General features: G+C 40.9%; 3 protein-coding genes across 3 annotated transcripts; 1 reads left to right on the forward strand and 2 right to left on the reverse strand.

The window, feature by feature from the left end:
* Positions 1–1,859: 1,859 nt before the first annotated feature.
* LOC129780284 (uncharacterized) lies at positions 1,860–5,676 on the forward strand. Its single transcript, XM_055788357.1, has 3 exons — positions 1,860–1,995; positions 2,560–4,071; positions 5,577–5,676. The coding sequence occupies exons 1-3, from the start codon at positions 1,984–1,986 to the stop codon at positions 5,598–5,600; spliced, it is 1,548 nt and encodes a 515-aa protein (XP_055644332.1). The 5' UTR covers positions 1,860–1,983; the 3' UTR covers positions 5,601–5,676.
* Positions 5,677–14,665: 8,989 nt separating this feature from the next.
* On the reverse strand, positions 14,666–15,874 carry LOC129773655 (uncharacterized protein K02A2.6-like). The gene has a single exon (XM_055777297.1). The coding sequence runs from the start codon at positions 15,872–15,874 to the stop codon at positions 14,666–14,668; it is 1,209 nt and encodes a 402-aa protein (XP_055633272.1).
* A 1,239-nt stretch (positions 15,875–17,113) lies between these two features.
* On the reverse strand, positions 17,114–18,967 carry LOC129773656 (uncharacterized). Its single transcript, XM_055777298.1, has one exon. The coding sequence runs from the start codon at positions 18,965–18,967 to the stop codon at positions 17,114–17,116; it is 1,854 nt and encodes a 617-aa protein (XP_055633273.1).
* Between the last annotated feature and the right edge of the window lie 1,018 nt (positions 18,968–19,985).

Consider the following 19,985-nt stretch of genomic DNA (forward strand, 5'->3'; position numbering starts at 1 on the left):
CGATGTGTTTTTTCATTCCAATTCTATAATATTAGTAGATTTCCTTTGAGCTTTAACTTAGGTAGACCGTACACTTTGTAGTTGCTCTCCGTGATTGGCCTGAACCAGCGAACTTGCACAGAGAACACCCTTGGGAGTAGCAATCCATTCTATTTGTGCAAGTTTCGATGATTCGAGCGTTAAATAGTCAATAACGACGCCGGTCACGTCTTTATAGTCACCAGGGGAAGGGGTGGAATGTTAGTATTATATCCGCCACCCGAAGGCCAGAAGGGTCGCCACTATAGCGTGGTTCCCTTGCGATTATCATGGAAGGAATAGTTGGTAGTGGGGAGAGGTAAGAATCAGGATTCACTGTGGTGAGTGATGTGATTAGGAGTTTATCCATTTTTTTCTATGCATAATGACCATGGATAACAGCTACACTGCGTATCATAATAAAGCATGAAAACGTCTGAGTGATGAAACCATATGCTCGAGAATAAATATCAATGAGCATGCAGCGTGCTTCATATGAAGGAAATGGAAATGATGTCCAGTTCAACTTACGGAGTGCAAATAGGAGAAACTGTTTCTGGACTGACTCAATGCGTTCTTCATGTACGACCATATACGGGTTCCAAACGATGTTACAGAATTCCAGAATGGGCCTTACGTATGTGATATACAAAAGCTTGATTGTGTATGGGTCCTGGAAGTTATGTGAGAAGCGTTTGATAAAGCTTAACACACTATTTGCCTTATTGATTACAGAGTTGTAGTGTTCTATGAATGTGAGTTTACAGTCCAGGACGACGCCTAGATCTCTAACTATTTCACATTTCTCTACATTTTGATTTCCAAGACGTATTACAATATTTGGTACATGATTTTTCCTGCTAAATGTAATGGAGTTGCATTTTTTTACATTCAGTTTTAGTAGATTTTTATTACACCAAGTATGGAATACATGTATTTCGTTTTGGAATACTTCGATGTCGTTTTCATTACCAATTTCCGCGAAAAGCTTCATATCGTCTGCATACACAAGTGCATTTATACGCTTGAGAACGAAGGAGATGCCATTAACGTACAGAATGAAAAGAAGAGGACCAAGATGAGAGCCTTGTGGGACTCCCGAAGTGCCTTTTACTGGATTTGAGAGAGAATTTTGAAAATGAACAATTTGTTCACGATTTGTTAGATAAGAATTCAGCCAGTTTAAGAGTCTTTGTTCCATTCCAATTTTCTGCAATTTGAAGAGTAGTAATGGAATGTCGATGCGTTCAAATGCTTTACTGTAGTCAGTGTAAAGAGCTTGTACGTGTTTGCCATTTTCCAATGCATTCAAAATAAAAGTCACAAATGCCAACAGATTAGTTGCAGTTTAGCGGCCTTTGAAGAAGCCATGTTGCATACACGTTATTCTATTCTTTACTTGCTGGAAGACTTTTTCATTTACTATTGCTTCGAATAGTTTAGGAATGCAAGAGATAATGGCAATTCCACGATAATTACGTACGTCAGATTTAGCCCCTGATTTAAAGATAGGTACCAAAAAATATTGTTTCCATTTTTCTGGAAATATTTCCGTTTTGTAGTGACATATTGAAAATGCAATATAAGGGAAGGGTGAGTTCCTCAGCCAGGTTCTTCAGAAATACAGGTGCTATTCCGTCAGGTCCTGGTCCTTTCGTACCATCTAACTGGCATATTTCTTGTTGTGAAAGATAGTTTACCGATATGTCATTTGGATATTCCTGTAGGGATGCACTCTAGCATCGCATACATCTACATCGCATACAAGCACACCTGATGATAAGATCTTTGAACCGAACTGTCACATGCGTTGAGATAGAAGGGGTAGAACAATTGGTAACGGATAGGCAAGCGGACGTGTTTTATTGAAGGGTGTTAAAATGAAGAAGTCATTAAAACTGATTGATAAACGCGTTGTGTATAATTTATCTGAAGAAAGTAACCCCTCTACATCTGGCGACGAGGATGGCGAAAATTGTAAGTAGCGAAAAGGGCACGATGAGTGTTCGGTAAATAAAAAAAAAATTAAAAAATTAAAAAAAAAATGTGTAGGATTATGACTCGAAAAGAACAGGTTATGTGCATCAAGCCAATGGTAAGAAACGAGTGAAAGGTTTCATTCCAAGAAATGAAACTTTTGCGCACCAATTCTGAGGAATTGAAGATGCGGAAATGTGAAATAATCTATCCTCCGAGGAGGTAAAAATAAAAAATAAAAAAAATAAAAAAAAAGCTCCTCTGAGGAGGTAATATAAAAGCGATTTCTCCGAGGAGGAAGACGGCAGAAAATGACTCCTCTGAGAAGGGAAGAAATACAAAATGGCGCCTCTGAGGAGGAAATACTGTAAAAAGATGACACCTCTGAGGAGGAAGATGCAAATCGATTTTTTTTTCTGAAAAAAAAAAGTGTTTGAGAGGTTACATTGTTAAAAAATATGGGAACATAAACGATTATATTTACAATTTGAAATTAAATGTGTCGGATGTTTTCTTACGGTTGAACGTATACACATAATTTTAGTGCAATTTCATTCTTTTTAGATTGATGGTGCGCGAGCGCTTCCGGCATTCCGATGCGAAGAAATAGAGAAAAATCATTTGGCGAAGGAATGGAAGGCTTGGAAAACGGCACTGGAAATATACTTCGACGCGTACGATATTACGGATCAACGAAAAATGAGAGCGACATTGTTGCATTTGGGCGGACAGCAGCTGCAGCGTGTGTATGAGAGCCTACCGGATAGCGACAAGCTTCCAATAGTGGCAACGAAGGCAAACTGGTATGACGTAGCTATAGAAAAACTGGACGCATATTTTGAGCCAGGTCGTCAATATATACTAGAGCGCTGTCGATTGAGGAGTATTAAACAGGAACGAAATGAGCGATTTTCACACTTCGTGATGCGAATTAGACAGCAACTATCGGATTGTGGATTCGAGAAATACAGCGCTGAAATAAAAGAAGTTTTAACAGTGATTTTCATTATAGATACTATTATTGAAGGTTGTGTTTCTGATGAACTGCGGCGTAGAATTCTACAGAAGGATAGATCTTTATCGGAAATAATAGAAATGGGCGCGATGATGGAAGGAATCGAGCAGCAGATTAAAGACATCGATAAATTGAAAACACAGAACCATACATCAGAAACAGAGAAGATCTTCCAAGTTAAGTCGGAACCAATCATGAAAAATCGGAGATCGTTCACGGATAGAAGCTCAATGTACGATATCAAGAATTCTAAGCCAAGCGAAAGGTCCGTCATATGTTATCGCTGTGGAACGAACGGTCATATCGGAACGTCAGAAATTTGCAAAGCACGCAACCAGGTTTGCCGACGGTGTAAGAAAGTTGGACAATTTGAAGCAGTATGTCGGAAGAGTACTTTTGGATCAATCGGTGCATCGAAGATAATAAAACCCAAGAGAATTCGTTTAATTGGAAGTAACGACATTCAACAACCGCAAAAGTTGGAAAAATCAGATGACAAATCTCCGGACGAATCACGTGATTCGAAGATGTACTACTGTTTCTACGGAGGGAATGAATCGAATGTCGTGGACTGCAACGTAGGTGGTATTCCTCTCAAACTATTGGTGGATTCGGGCTCCGATATCAATGTGATACACAAGGAAGCTTGGACGCTTCTCAAACAACGATGTATCAAGGTTATCAACTCACAGAAGGGTTCTTCACAAATCATTAAAGGGTATGGATGTGACATACCACTGCGGATTTTGGGAACATTTGAGGCTGAAATATCAATAGCATCACGGACAATACTGGCGAAATTTTTCGTCGTAGAGGAAGGTCAACGCTGTATCCTAGGCGATGCCACGGCAAAAGAGCTGGAAATTTTAAAAGTTGGTGTTGGTTTGAATCAGTTAGAAAAACGTGACGTTCCTTTTGGGAGAATCAAAGATGTACAAGTACAAATACATATGGATTCCTCTTTCAAGCCAGTATTTCAGCCGGTACGACGCGTTCCCATTCCATATGAGGCTGCTGTCAATAAGAAGTTGGATGACCTTCTTGCAAAAGACATTATTGAGGTAAAGACCAAAAAAACAAATAAATGGATTATTTATTTCATTTTTTAAAATATATATATATATATATATATATATATATATATATATATATATATATATATATATATATATATATATATATATATATATATATATATATATATATATTGATTTATTTCGAAAAATTCGTTATAAATAAATAAATTAAAAAACAGGAAGTGGGTTATATCTATGGTATAACCGCAAGAGTGACGTAGGACTATCGTTGATTTAGAGATCATTTGTTTGAAGTTGAATCTGAATTCATTCTGAATGAATGAATATTTGGAGAACTTCGAAAACGAGAGCGTTACGTTGGAGGCACAAGGTTTTATGCATCCAATATTGGATACGGAAATATCCTACTGATGGGGAAGAATAATCTTCTGAAGCTATCCTGTTAATTGCGATTGATTGAAAAACCACAAAACCAAATGTATTTGGTCACAGTGTTACATGGATAGAAAACATTCAATTAAACTCTTTCACATGAATATATTTTGAAAATTCCCAGAGGAACTGGCAGATTATTTTCAGTAACGATTAGATATTTCCACATTTTCCTCGATACTGGAAGCCCACCAGTGGTTAATGCCAACTCGATAACCACCGGTTAATAGCACTTGGTTGAAACATATTTGGTCACAGTGTAACCTGGATAGAAAACATTCAATTAAACTCTTTCACATGAATATATTTTGAAAATTCCCAAAGGAACTGGCAGATTATTTTCAGTAACGATTAGATATTTCCACATTTTCCTCGATACTGGAAGCCCACCATTGGTTAATGCCAACTCGATAACCACCTGTTAATAGCACTTGATTGAAACATATTTGGTCACAGTGTAACATGGATAGAAAACATTCAATTAAACTCTTTCACATGAATATATTTTGAAAATTCCCAGAGGAACTGGCAGATTATTTTCAGTAACGATTAGATATTTCCACATTTTCCTCGATACTGGAAGCCCACCAGTGGTTAATGCCAACTCGATAACCACCTGTTAATAGCCGCGCGTGTATGTGTGTGTAGCGATGTCTTCCCAGGGAACCGTTTGTGGCATCACTCTCCTCCTGATAGAGCAACAGCGACAACATGCTCCAATCGCTGTTCAATTAGAACTGAGTGGATTTCCGAGCGCCGCTCGCTTATATACCGATTGGTGATTTCAATAGCCTGTTTTGAAAGCAATTTTAAGACTATTGAAACAAGTTTTTGGATTAAAAAGTAACAAGTATATAACGCGTAGACATTTTATCTTTCGAATGAAGTGTTTATCATACCATTTCGTTCAGTTGTTTAGGAGCTATTAACGCTCAAAATCTCGGTCTCCGGCGTAACGCTTTCGTTTTCGAACCTTTGATTTTACACCCCGGTATAGAAATGAAAGACGTAGTCCTACGTCAAAAAAAAAAAGAAAATGTCGATTAGGTTATTTTGATTAATGCGATTGCTCATGAATATTTTCTCAACATTTTTAGGTAAAAACAGGTCCAACGACGTGAGTGTCCCCTTTGGTAATAGTGGGTAAAGCTAATGGTGAGCCTCGTGTGTGTCTGGATCTGAGAAGGGTTAATGAGGCGGTGATTAGAGAGAGATTCCCGATGCCGATTGTAGACGAATTATTGGCACGAATAGGATCAGGAAAAGTTCGCAGCAAACTAGACATTCGTGATGCTTTCCTTCAAACGGAGCTGGCGCCAGAATCTCGTGATATCAAAACTTTTATCACGAGTCGTGGTCTTTTCCGATTCAAGCGACTACCTTTCGGACTGGTATCTGCACCAGAAATTTTTCAAAAAGTTATGGACGAGATTTTATCGGGATGTGAAGGAACGGTCTGCTATCTGGATGACATATATGTAGAGGGAGAGGATAAGGAAGAACACGATACTCGTTTAAAGATTGTATTTGATCGTCTTAATAAGCGCGGAGTTGTTCTAAATCATCAAAAATGCATAATTGGAGTTTCTGAACTACAGTTCCTAGGTCACATTATTAGTTCCGAAGGTATGCGGTCAGCTCCATCCAAGGTGGAAGCACTGTTGTCTTTCCGTCACCCTGAAAATGTGGCCGAAGTCAAGAGTTTCCTAGGTTTGGCAAATTATATAAACAAATTCATACCAAATTTAGCTGCTGTTGATGAACCACTTAGGAGACTCTTGCATCAAACAGTAAAATTCGTTTGGACTGAGGAACAACAGTATGCATTCAATGCTATTAAACAAGCCATAACTAAAGAGAGTAATTTGGGATATTTCAACTGCAAGGACGCCGTCTGTAATTGCCGATGCAAGCCCAACTGCTTTAGGAGCGGCTCTAATCCAGACAAATAGTCGAGGTGAAAATCGGGTTATCTGCTTCGCTTCCAAGTCATTATCTGAGACAGAGAGAAGATACTGCCAGACTGAGAAGGAGGCGTTGGCTTTAGTCTGGAGCGTCGAAAGATTCCAAATGTATCTCTTAGGAAAGCCTTTTGACTTAATTACGGACTGCAAAGCGCTAACGTACCTTTTCAATCCGCGTTCAAAGCCATGTGCACGAGTAGAAAGGTGGGTGTTCGGATGGGGTAAGAAAAACGTCCAGATAGCAGCTAACTCGCAGCTTCAAAGCTGGAATATATTCTTTTAATACAATGTTTACAATTACATAGCATTACTTACATTTTCGTTTTATCTTCCGTGTTTATCCGAAATCTGCTAATTCTGAATGAAAGCAAACTGCTAACCAAACCGTACTATTAGCTATTAGTTTAGTTTAATTTAATTCATAATTCGTTACCTTTATCTTTACTTTTAACTGTTGGAATAGTAGGTTATAATAGTAATTATAATACTTGTAAATAACTGTAAGAATAGGTTGTACATATAGCATAAGTATAATTTTAGGAATAAATTTTACCAACCGTAGAATAAGATAAATATTGTGAGATTAGGTTCTAACTTTGGAATAATAAATTTGTAATAGCTTCCGCAACAACTCGCCACTCTTTTGTCGTACACGTTTTGTTTATGTTTTTTGACAGTTCGCATCGTGTTTCACTTCCTGACGTTTCTCGTCGTTTATTAGTCGTCGTCACGTTGGCAGCTACGGACGGGCAACTCACTCAACTACTGCACGAGACTGCCCTGTGGTTTCGTAACATACCCCTGCCCGTGTAGTTCCGGACCGTCACCATACTCCAGATTGATCCGCCAAACACTGACCGACGCCATCTGTCACGCAGGGTCCCTCCTTCCAACCGTGTCTACATCTCTGGCCCTTGGTATCGGAATCATTCGGCGTGAGTAAATTCTGCTCCATCGACTTCAAAGGGATGTATGTGAGCGGCCTGGAGTTGCCGATGGCCTCAGCCTTCAGCACTACCGTCTCCAGAACATCGTCGTTCGGATGATGTAGGTGATCCACAATCGCTGACATAACTGTCTTTAAACCACCCACATGAGCTGTTAACGGTGGATTGAAAGGCCAGTTTGTGTTACCGTTTGGGGGCATGACCGCACGGTCCTCATAGATATCCTGGATCTCACCTCTTCTGTAGCCTCCTGGGTTACTATCACCCATGAATTGCGTGCTGTTATCACTATAAATTGTCCGTTTGTCTCCTTTTGGTTCTGGTTTCACTGTTACATTCCGTTCTTCCGTCACCCACTGATGCGTTCCACAGACTTTCAATTCGCTAGCTAAATGTAGATTCAGCTGCTCCGTCGTAGTTCCACTGTCGGAGTTTTTCCCTAAGATGCACCATCCAAGACGCGTTTTTGTTGCTACCGGCTCATTATCTCTTCCTTCTCGTGTTTCCAACGCAGTTAGTAGTCGGATATGCTCTATACCGATGATGATTCCCGGGATTGCATCCGTGTAACTGCGAACAGGAAGGCCCTTCAGGTGGTGATAGGTATGAACTAGAGCTTCGTAGCGCATCGTCTGCGCGGGTAACTGGAGCTGCTGAACAGTTCTCACGTTATGGAGTTTGAACTTCTTGTCGTCACCGCTGATTATAACGCTGATTCGTTGGGATTCCTTTTCTTCTCGCGATACATTGCCTGTCCAACTCAAACTGAAACCATCGGTGGGTCCCTTGATGCCAAGAGCGGAGGCAATATTGCTCTCCAAAAGAGTATAATTTGATCCGTCATCCAGAAACGCATAGGTTCTGATGTGCTTGCCATTTCCATGTATCGTTACCGGTAGATATCGAAATAAGGAATACGACATCGATCGATGCAAATTTTGGTATACAACTGTGTTTGTATTTCCTGTGGTTCTCGCTGCGTCCGTCTGTTCCGAACTGTTCGGTGGATGCAAGAGGCTGTTATGGTGTATCCTACATCCGTAATACCACACTCCTTTTTGGTACGACATGGCCATTTCCGGTGGGGTACGAGGCAACTCCTGCACAGGTTTCTCTCCTTCACAACCTTCCACCTACCATCGACATCGAGCGCTTTGAATTGCTTGCAGCTCGCGATCTCGTGATGTTGTTTACCACAATACACGCATGTCTTCTTCGCCTGTTCCACTAGCGTCTGAATTTCCACTGTAACCTCGGATTGGTTCTCCCACAGGTCCTCAGTATGTGTGTACAACATCGACTTTTCTCTATTCGGTTTACCAGCTTTCGAGTTTAGAGTGAGAGCGTCCATTGGAAGCGTAACATCCGAAGCCATCATCACCAGCTCGGACATGAAGGCGCTAAAGGTCGCTAGGTTGACACTAGCAAATTTGTTCTTGTAGTAGGACCACTGCATCTTGATTTGAGGTGGCAGTTTCTCTACTAGCTCGTGAAGCAGCGTCGGATTCCTCAGATGATCAGTAAGATTGGCGATAGACATGTGATCTACGACGTTTTGTACCGCGAGACCGAAGCTAATCTGCGTCTGTAAATTATCTATTTTTGGAGAAGGTACTGTCCGCAGCTTTTGGAGGAGATAATAAATCAGGATTTCTGGTCGACCATACAACCTGCGTAGTATATCGATAACGTATGGCACTGACTGTGGCATTAGCAAACGGCTCCGAACTGCTTCTAAAGCACTACCCTTTAAACAGCGTTGCAATCTTGCCAAGTTTTCCGAATCCGTATATCCACACGCTTCTGTGGAGTTGCAAAACGAACTGTAAAACAACGGCCAGTCCTGCGGATCACCAGCAAAGTTTGGAAGGTCCCGTGGCATCACTTGTCTCGCCGCCATCTGTTCAATAGATGGCCCATTTCGAACTGGTGTAACGGGTTGTTGATGAGTCCCAAATTGAGGAAAAGTTACGTTAGATGTAGTCGGTATCGATACATTGGATGTCCCTGGAACTTCACCGACGTTGTTAAGGATCAACCTTCTTTGCGATAAAACCGGAATTTGATTTACGGGGACCGACTCTATTTCACCCTTCGTCCCAGCTACGCTCGTACTGATAATATTCGCGTTGCTCCATGTAGGTTGACATTCGAAACTTAACATTGAACGAGAAATTCCCATCGTTACTGATGGAGCAAGGTTTTGTGAACCTACTGGATACCCGTTTGTCAGGCAACCTGGGCCCTCATTGTGAAATGACATTGGTGGATTAGTGGCGACGATGTTGTGGAAGTTTTGCATCAAATTATTTATCTTATGATTTTGACCAAGACTTGGATCGGAAGTTGGGAACATAGGATTACAAATGGGCATAGGTATATGACTGGACCCATAGTGTAAAGGAAGAACTTCTGGTACACTTCCCACTATTAATCTATCGTGTAATATTGGCCCTTTACTAGTCGAAGACGCGATCGCATTATCACATCCCGATGGCCTACTCGTAATTATTTGATTTATTTCACTATGTTTCTCTGGTAGAGGATTGCGACTAAGTACAAAAGGAAAGTCGACAATCGAAGGCGGAGAACTTTTATTCAATGGAGCCCTTCCGATATCCATTGCCCCGTAGGAGTTGATTCCAATAGAGGAATAGCATCTAGTCAGCGACGATGAACTTACTTGCGATCGGAGGGTAGTTTCGATGTGTTGTCTTGACGTCACCGGACTTTGAACTTGAGGGACGATCATTCCCTCAACACACTCGACGCTCTTGGAAACGTCCATCGAAATTGGCGTAGAAATTGACGCTGGGGCAGAAGTTGCCAGAACAGGGATGTTCGACGCGATGGGGCTTGAAGTAGTAGGAACTGAAGCAACAGACTGCTGATCTACTTCGGAGGCTACGACCGTTGGCATGATGCTACTGGATGGCACTACTTCCACTCGATGTGATGTGCCGACTTCCTGGATGCTTAACCACGATTGTACCCTCTCACGACTAGCTCGACTGCTCAGTCTTGATCTCCTACTCGCTCTTTCCTCCAAATCCTCTGCCTCTGCCAGAAGAATTTCATATTTCTTTTTAAGAAAATTCTCCTCCTCCTCAGCTAGCTTCTTCCTCGTGGCGGCCCGAGCTGCTTCTTCCTCCAGAATTATTCTCATTCGCATGGCCTTCTGTTCCTCCATCATCCTTAGATTGAGATCTACCCTGGACGAGCGCTTGCTTGAAGTGGAGCGAGCAACCGAACCTTGTGACTGGATCATGGAATGCTCTACACGACATTGGTCGCATTTCCAGCTGCGATTGACAATCGAATCACTCACGCGTGCGCATCCAAAATGTACCCACGTCTCGCACGTATCGCATCCCACTAAGTTGTCCGCCGTGTCCGGTCGGTCACACTTCGCACAGTGACTCACGATCTGTTTTTCTGGATTCATACTACCAGAAAATCTTTGAAGAATGTTCGGATGGGGTAAGAAAAACGTCCAGATAGCAGCTAACTCGCAGCTTCAAAGCTGGAATATATTCTTTTAATTCAATGTTTACAATTACATAGCATTACTTACATTTTCGTTTTATCTTCCGTGTTTATCCGAAATCTGCTAATTCTGAATGAAAGCAAACTGCTAACCAAACCGTACTATTAGCTATTAGTTTAGTTTAATTTAATTCATAATTCGTTACCTTTATCTTTACTTTTAACTGTTGGAATAGTAGGTTATAATAGTAATTATAATACTTGTAAATAACTGTAAGAATAGGTTGTACATATAGCATAAGTATAATTTTAGGAATAAATTTTACCAACCGTAGAATAAGATAAATATTGTGAGATTAGGTTCTAACTTTGGAATAATAAATTTGTAATAGCTTCCGCAACAACTCGCCACTCTTTTGTCGTACACGTTTTGTTTATGTTTTTTGACAGTTCGCATCGTGTTTCACTTCCTGACGTTTCTCGTCGTTTATTAGTCGTCGTCACGTTGGCAGCTACGGACGGGCTGAACTCACTCAACTACTGCACGAGAAGGCCCTGTGGTTTCGTAACAGTGGGTCTTACGACTTCAAGGGTTTCAATACAATGTTAAGCACATATCAGGAGAGAAGAATATAGTAGATGCCCTATCCAGGCTTTCTACGCTCAGATCAGTACCGTTCGATGTTACTGAGGAAGTATTTGTAAATGAAGTTGTACGTGCAGCAGCTTCAACTGCTGCTAATCGTTGGGAAGAGATAGATCGTGTCTCTGAGTAGGATGAAGAAATATCACTGATTTTCGAAGCTCTAAGCAATGGACGTTTGTTTGAACTACCATTAGAATACCGCATGATCGGTCGAGAGTTGTGTCGTGTTGGAAATGTGTTGATGCGAGGTGATCGAATAATTGTACCCAGGAGCTTGAGAGAACAGGCGCTATGTCTTGCTCATGAAGGACACCCTGGCACTCGAATGATGAAAAGTCATCTTCGATCTTCGGTGTGGTGGCCCAAGTTAGACTCCGATGTGGACAACTACGTGAAACGCTGCAGAGGATGTTTATTGATATCTGCTCCAAACGCTCCGGAACCAATGAGCCGGCGAAGCTTACCTGCTAGACCATGGGAAGACGTAGCGATGGATTTTTTAGGACCATTGCCGGAGGGACAATACTTAATGGTTGTGGTAGACTACTACAGTAGATACTACGAAGTGTGTGAAATGACTTCAATAACGGCGGAGAATACTATTGCAGAATTAACAATGATCTTCAGTCGTCACGGAATACCGGTAACACTGACTGCTGACAATGCACCACAACTGAGCGAAGAATGTGAGATGTTCTCTAATTTTTGCAAAAACTACGGTATCCTTCTAATCAATACAGTTCCCTATTGGCCACAAATGAACGGGGAAGTTGAACGCCAAAACAGGACAATACTAAAGTGTCTACAAATCGCCCAAGAACTGGGTCAGGATTGGCGTAGAGAACTTCAAAACTTTCTTCTGACGTATCGGGCGGCTTCTCATTCTACAACCGGACGTTCACCAGCTGAACTACTTTTTGGACGGAAAATTAGAACTAAACTTCCGTGCATCACGTCTTGTTGCAACGACGAAGAATGGAGAGATCGAGATGCATTGACGAAAGAAAAGGGAAAGATATATAGCGACAATCGCAGACAAGCAAGAGAAAGCGTGATATCAGTTGGATATAGAGTGTTGTTGAAACGAATCAAAAAGGACAATAAGTTGAGCACCGAATTTGTCAACGAAGAATTTGTTGTGCTGACAAAAACAGGATCTGAAGTTACAATAAAATCTACGGTGTCCGGGAAACAGTATAGAAGAAATATTTCTCACTTAAAGAAGATCCCCGAAGCAAACAATCGGAGGATGAATAGCAACAATGAATCAGATGAAGCTCCGACTATAGAGGTGACTGAAGAAGGCAATGCTTCTAATACGACTAGTACTGTTGACATACAAAGTGCGAATGAGCCCGAGCGGAAACGACGACGCTATGAACCAGCTTGGTTCAGTGGTTATGTGCCGTACTAGAACAGGACGTGTTAAGGGGGATGTAGGGATGCACTCTAGCATCGCATACATCTACAAGCTGATGTGAAGCACACCTGATGATAAGATCTTTGAACCGAACTGTCACATGCGTTGAGATAGAAGGGGAAGAACAATTGGTAACGGATAGGCAAGCGGACGTGTTTTATTGAAGGGTGTTAAAATAAAGAAGTCATTAAAACTGATTGATAAACGCGTTGTGTATAATTTATCTGAAGAAAGTAACCCCTCTACAATTCCGGTAAAAATGAAAACCCGATCGCGATTTTCTTCGGAAAATGTGGTAATGTGGTATATGCAAAGTGATTCAATATTTCGTTCGAAGAATTCCCTACATCTTCATCGAGATGCATCTGCGATGGAAAGTTATTGCTTTTGAGCTTAGACTTTACGTAATTAAAGAATTTCTTCGGACATGATTTGACTTCTGTTTCGACCTTTCTATTATACTCTTTGTGTGCACTTTTAATGGCACAATTTAGTTCTTTGGAAATATTCTGATATTCCAGCAAATTTTGATTACTTTTGTCTATTTTGTGCTTTTTGTTTTCTATTCTTTAAATTTCTCAATTGAGCGTTATACCAAATACGATATTTGCTGGTTGAATTTCTTCGTCTTCTTTTCTTCGGCACAAATTCTGATATTATGTTATTCAGAATTTTGTGAAGAATATGTACGGATAAGTTGACATCTCGTTCGCTGTTTAACAAAGTATGCCATTCTATGGCTTGTAGGCTACACTCCCAGTCGATGAGCAATTGTCTGTTATGTACAAATATTGAGTATTCAATTGCTGTGTGAAATTTTTCATTTTTCCGAAGGGGAGTCATGGACTCATTCACACAAAAGTCGTCGGTGATGTTAGTAAATAATAGGTCTAAATAATAATTTTGGGAATTTTTTACGTGATTTATTTGATTAAGACCGAGATGTGCAATTTCGTCAAATATATTAGGCTGTCAAAAAAGTCCTGCGGTATTTCCGCGAGGTGTCGTTGTAAGCGCGTAGTTCTAGTTGTATTTATTGTATCGAGTCATACTATAGCTTGTTGGAAAGGTATTTTTGCGCGCTATAATATAGTCCTTGGCAGTGTTTCGTTTGGTTAAGTCGTTCGTGAGTTATAGTGTCGCAAATATGGAGCAAAATAAAGAGAAAATCCGACATATTTTACAGTACTACTATGACAAAGGCAAAAATGCATCTCAAGCTGCCAATAAAATTTGTGCAGTTTATGGACCCGATACAGTTTCCATTTCCACCGCACAACGATGGTTTCAACGTTTTCGTTCTGGTGTAAAGGTCGTCGAAGATGCGCCACGCTCCGGAAGGCCTGTCGTCGAATATTGCGACGAAATCGCTGAATTAGCCGAGAAAGACCGGCATAGTAGCAGTCGGAGCATCGGCCAAGAGCTGGGGATAAGTCATCAAACCTTTATTAACCATTTGAAGAAGCTTGGATTCACAAAGAAGCTCGATGTATGGGTGCTGTAGAGTCTGGGCCGTTTGTAACGTAGAATAAAAAACGCGTCTACTCTTGAACGTGAACGTATAAAGACTATTTTATTCTTTGTGGATCAAGGTGTTAACAAAAGAGGTATGTCTAATAATATAGTCAAAGGTCTATCAGATTCAGGTGTGGTAAAATCAAGATTAATACAAGATTATAATTAACAACATATGATGGACACTACATTCCTCACTTTCTTCAAACTAAACAAGGTTATTTACTTTATAATCACTCAGATATAGTGGTTGTTTAAAATCCCTCTTTGGACGAGATTTTGCTCCATTACTAACTTTTGAAGTGATGTCCGGTAGATCGTTGTTCTCATTAGCCTTATCAACTCCTGACTGGTTCGATACGCCATTTCCGAATTGAATGTCTCTAGCGTTTGAAGTGATGTCCGGTAGATCGTTGTTCTCATTCGACTCATCAACACCTGTCTTGTTTGATGCGCCTACTTCGGATGGAGTATCTCTGGAATTTGATAAATTCAGCTCCCGGTGATTATTTGGGTTCGGTGCTTCTGGCTCGTTCGCGATGGGTTTTTCATCTGAAACGAGCTTTTTAAGGTGTGATACGTTGCGGTTAATAATTTTCCCACTCTCCTTCGATTTCAAGGTCACATTTGAGCCATTACGCGAAATAACAGTGAATTCTTCAGGGTGAAATGGTGTAGACAATTTATTTTCTTTTTGTATGCGTTTCGTTATCACTATGTCATCTTTCTCTATATCGTTTTGTTTTGCCATGCGCCGATGGTCTGCATACTCCGCTCCCTTCATCTTCTGCACGCGGTCACGATCTTGAATCTCCTCAAGAACTTTTGGACATTTCATCAGTAATCCGGGTAATTTATCTTTAAGTTTCCTCCCGAACATTAGGATTGATGGAGCAATGCCTGTAGTCGAATGCGGTGTAGAATTATGCATTAGCACAAATGTTCTAAGATCCCACTGCCAATCGGATCCCAATGTTTCTTGGCTTATCTTCAGTCTCTTGCCAATGGAACGATTCAATCTTTCCACTTCTCCGTTGGCTTGAGGCCAGTAGGGCGTTGTTTTTCTGTGGTCAATGTCAAACTGTCTGCAAAACTCTTGAAATTCGGTGCTGATGAATTGGGGTCCATTATCGGATTTGATGGATTCTGGCATACCGAAACGACAAAACGTTTCATGAAGAGCCTTTACCGTCAGGGTAGCTGTGATTTGACGCATAATAATTACTTCTGTGAAGCGACTAAAATAGTCTACGATGACCAGTAAGTTATGACCGCAGGGTAATGGACCAACGAAATCTACGGCTAGATCAATCCATGCTTTGTCTGGCATTTTTGTTCGGACCAAAGGTTCTGGTGGGTTCGGTGCTGCGACAAGAGTACACTTCTTGCAACTCTTAACATACAGTTCCATCTCCATGTCCATACGCGACCACCAAACCTTCTGCCGAAGTCTTCTTTTCATAACCACTATCCCCGGGTGTGCTTCATGGGCAATGTCTAGAATTCGTGTCCTCAACTGTACAGGAATGACTAATCGATCGCCTCTCAATAGTAAATTGTCGACTCGGCAAAGTTCCGATGCAAATGGTTTATAATCATTAGAAATTTCGTTCCATACTCCAGTTACTAAACAGTGTAACACGTTTTGAAGCACGATGTCCTTCAGTGATTCTTCTCCAACTTCTTTAACAGATACGGCATGTGGGATTCCAGTTAGTGCCAATTGTAGAATGCAGGCTTCATCCGAGGTGTTGAAACCTACTGGTTCCAATACCGACAACCTGGAGAGTGCGTCCGCCAAGTTATTAGCTCCAGGTTCATAGGCAACATCGAAACTGTACGTTTGTAAACGTAAAACCCAACGTTCGATCCTGGCACATGGTTTAGATCTTTCTTGGAACAAAAATAGCAATGGTTTACAGTCGGTTATCAATTTGAATCGTTTTCCTAGTAGATACAACTGGAATCTATCCACCGCCCATACCAAAGATAATGCCTCCTTTTCTGTTTGAAAATATTTTTGTTCGGTTTCTGTTAAAGCTTTGCTCGCGAAGGATATAATTCTTTTGTGACCTTCGGAGGTTTGTTGCAACAACACAGCTCCCAATCCAGTGGGACTTGCGTCAGAAATGACAATACAGAGGTCCTTTGGGTCGTAATATCCGAGGAAATCTGTTTCGGTTATCGCTTTCTTGATCTCCTCAAACGCATATAAATGTTGTGACTTCCAATCAAATTTTACACCGGCACATAGTAAGTTTCGAAGTGGTTCTGTTTTATCTGCTAGTGAAGGAATAAACCTTCCCACATATGTTACTAACCCAAATAAGCTACGCAGCTCGGAAATGTTCTTTGGTGCTCGAAATTGTTTAATGGCAGCAATTCTGCTTTCCGTCGGTCGGATTCCAGAACTAGACAACTCATGTCCCACGAATTCTATTTTAGGGACATTGAAAACACATTTATTTTCATTCAATAGGATTCCGTATTGTTGCAGACGAGACAGAAGATCTTTTAATCTTTCATCGTGTTCTTTTTGAGTTCGACCTGTGACCATTACATCGTCCAAATAAATAACAACTCCTTCCAAACCAGCAACGATGGACTCCATCACCTTTTGGAATAGCTCTGGTGCGCAGCTAATACCAAACATTAGTCATTTGTATCTGTACAATCCCTGTTTCGTAATGAAGGTTGTGATGTCTCTTGAACGCTCAGAAATTTCAACCTGGTGATACGCCTCGCGTATGTCTAATTTGGAGAACCGGGTTGCCCCCTTGATACTACCGAACAGTTCCTCAACTATCGGTAACGGATGTGTTTCTCTTAAGACTGCCTGATTGGCCCTACGCATATCGACACAAAGACGAACCTCACCATTATCTTTCAAAACGGGTACGATAGGCGAGACCCACGCTGATGGATGATGGACACGTTCGATTATATCCTGATCAAGAAGGTACTGGAGTTTTGCTGCAACTTTTTCTTCTAGAGCAAAAGGTGCTCGTCGGTAAGCTTGCTGAATCGGTTTGACGTTAGGGTCTACAGGGATTTCCACGAGGACTCCTTTGATCTTAGGAAACGACGTCGATGTTTCTTGCAATGATCCCACATTGTATCCAATCTTAAGCACTTTGAGCTTTTTAGCTGTTTCATCGCCTAAAAGATTCTGCATTCCATTTTCCGCGATATAGAACGTTGCTTCCACCTTGTTATCGACTGCTTCTATCTCGGCTACAAATTTTCCAATCATGGTCAGTGGAGTCGTTGAGCCATAGGCCTTGAACTTGCGGTCCACTCGAGAACTGAACCTCAGTTTTGCTTCGTGTCTTTGCAGCATTTCCCATGTACGAACATCGATGATATTTGCCACCGCCCCGGAGTCAATTGTCATGATGGTTTCGACACCGCCCACTTTAAAACGGAATACATTTTCCCCCATAACGAAACAAATCTGTTGTTCCTTATCCGATTCATCGACATTTCTGTAGTTGTTTTGTAACCCACTAGCTTCGTTCACTGTCTTGATGCGTTTTGCTAGAACCGAATCTTGAGGAGGATCCTCGTTTACTCTTTTTGTGCACCACTTGGCAAAATGGCCTACTACTCGACATTTACGACATTGTGCCTCTCGTGCAACGCAAACTGCAGAGCCTTTGCGGTGCCCACGACGGCCGCAAGCAAAGCAAATTCTGTCATCGGTATTTTGTTGATAATTTCCGGCAGATCTTGAAGTCGGTTGGATCCTAGAGTAACTATAGTCACCATTTCCTTCCAGTCTGTATCGAGGTTGTTCGTAGGGGTTCGTTCGCCGAAACTGTCCTTGAGAATTGAATCGGAAATTGGACAAGCGACGTTCGGTAGGCTGGTACGATGCTCTCCAATGTTGTGGCGGTTTTTGGTTTACCTTGTTCACGGTGGATGTTGTCCTAACTTCCACCTCCTTTTGAGCCAGTTCCTTACATTGTTGTTCGACGTCTTCTAATGTTTTCCCGATAGCCACCACTTCACTAAGAGATCGATCTTTTTCCAAGATTTTCTTGCGGAGTGCTGAAGAGAGACATTTTTCAGCAATTTGATCGATGATCATGCTTTCCATCACCGAACTCCCTTCCTGGTCAAAATCACACCGACCAGCCTGAACACGAAGCTTCATCACAAAGTCTCCAAACCGCTCTCCTGGTTGTTGTGAAATCTGGCGAAAAACATGTCTCTCGTACGTGCGTCGTTGGCATGGCTGAAAATGAGAATCTAGGTGCTGTACAGCTACATCATAGAATGGTGGGTCAGGTGTAACATGTGGAACGTCATGAACTCCAGGCAAATTATCAAAAATGTCCTGTAAGACCACTCCTAGGTGCAACAATTGATCCCGTTTCTCACGTTGACCTGTTATTCCACTGGCAGCTAGATAGTACTCCAGGCTGCGCTTCCATTTACGCCACTCGGTAGCCAACTGAGATTGATCTACCTTAGTATCAAATTGCTTGATCGGTCTGAATGAATCCATCTATATATAGGAATTTTCAAAATAAGTAACTTCTGTTCCCAAATATCATAAAATTTCGCTGTTTTGTCTACATAAGTGCATTATTTGTTCAGTATCCGTTTGTTAAATTCATGCTAATATCGCTGACAAAATCTAAACAATTGCTTGTAGTAATTTCATACCCTACTCTGCTCTGAACAAGCAATTTTTTTGTAAAAGTTCTGTTCAAGATCGAGATCATTTATTATTACATACTTCTGTCGGATGACCACAGTATAGTGACAAACTTTCACTCTTTATAAAATCAATCAACACGTTATTATTTACTGTATTCATCGATAAGCCTAATATTTATCATATCGCAGAAGCCCTTTTTTTAATTTTGGAAAAATTTCAAATTTTGCAAACCCAAAACTCATTTTCAAATTCACCAGCTTCCCGTCAAAACTTTATTAGTATCAGACCTACAACTCCATTTGTATTTGGTCCTTTTCAACCTCTTAAAATGTCCTTATTAAACAACTTTGCTATTGTGACTTCCTTTCAGATTTTATCAATCTTATTCCTATCATTGTCCTCTGATCAATTGAAAGGTATATAAAACTAAATCAGATGAATCTAGGAATCAGTTCACTTCATTTTCATTCTTGCTATTTATCAAATGAGAATCCAGCTTCCGGCTCTTGACTCATTTCAATGACAATCATCTATTTACATTGCACTAAAATCATGTAAATCCAGAGCTTGGCTCATTCCATCTTCATTATTTTTTTTTTAAATGAGAATCCAGCTCCCGGCTCTTGACTCACTTAAATGATAATTACCAATTAACATTTCAACTAAATCAGATGAATTATTATTGCTTCTTTATCAAATGAGAATCCAGCTCTCGGCTCTTGACTCACTTCAATGACAATTATCTATTTACATTGCACTAAAATCATGTAAATCCAGAGCTTGGCTCATTCCATTATCATTTTTTTTATTAAATGAGAATCCAGCTCTCGGCTCTTGACTCACTTCAATGATCATTACCAAT

This window comes from Toxorhynchites rutilus, chromosome 3, assembly GCF_029784135.1.
Source record: "Toxorhynchites rutilus septentrionalis strain SRP chromosome 3, ASM2978413v1, whole genome shotgun sequence".
NCBI lineage: Eukaryota > Metazoa > Arthropoda > Insecta > Diptera > Culicidae > Toxorhynchites > Toxorhynchites rutilus.

Coding starts and splice junctions, on each gene's coding strand:
- LOC129780284 (XM_055788357.1), top strand. Junction 4,072..5,576: donor TTGCAAAAGACATTATTGAG/GTAAAGACCAAA, acceptor CAACATTTTTAG/GTAAAAACAGGTCCAACGAC.
- LOC129773655 (XM_055777297.1), bottom strand. CDS start 15,874: ATGGAGATGGAACTGTATGTTAAGAGTTGCAAGAAGTGTACTCTTGTC.
- LOC129773656 (XM_055777298.1), bottom strand. CDS start 18,967: ATGGATTCATTCAGACCGATCAAGCAATTTGATACTAAGGTAGATCAA.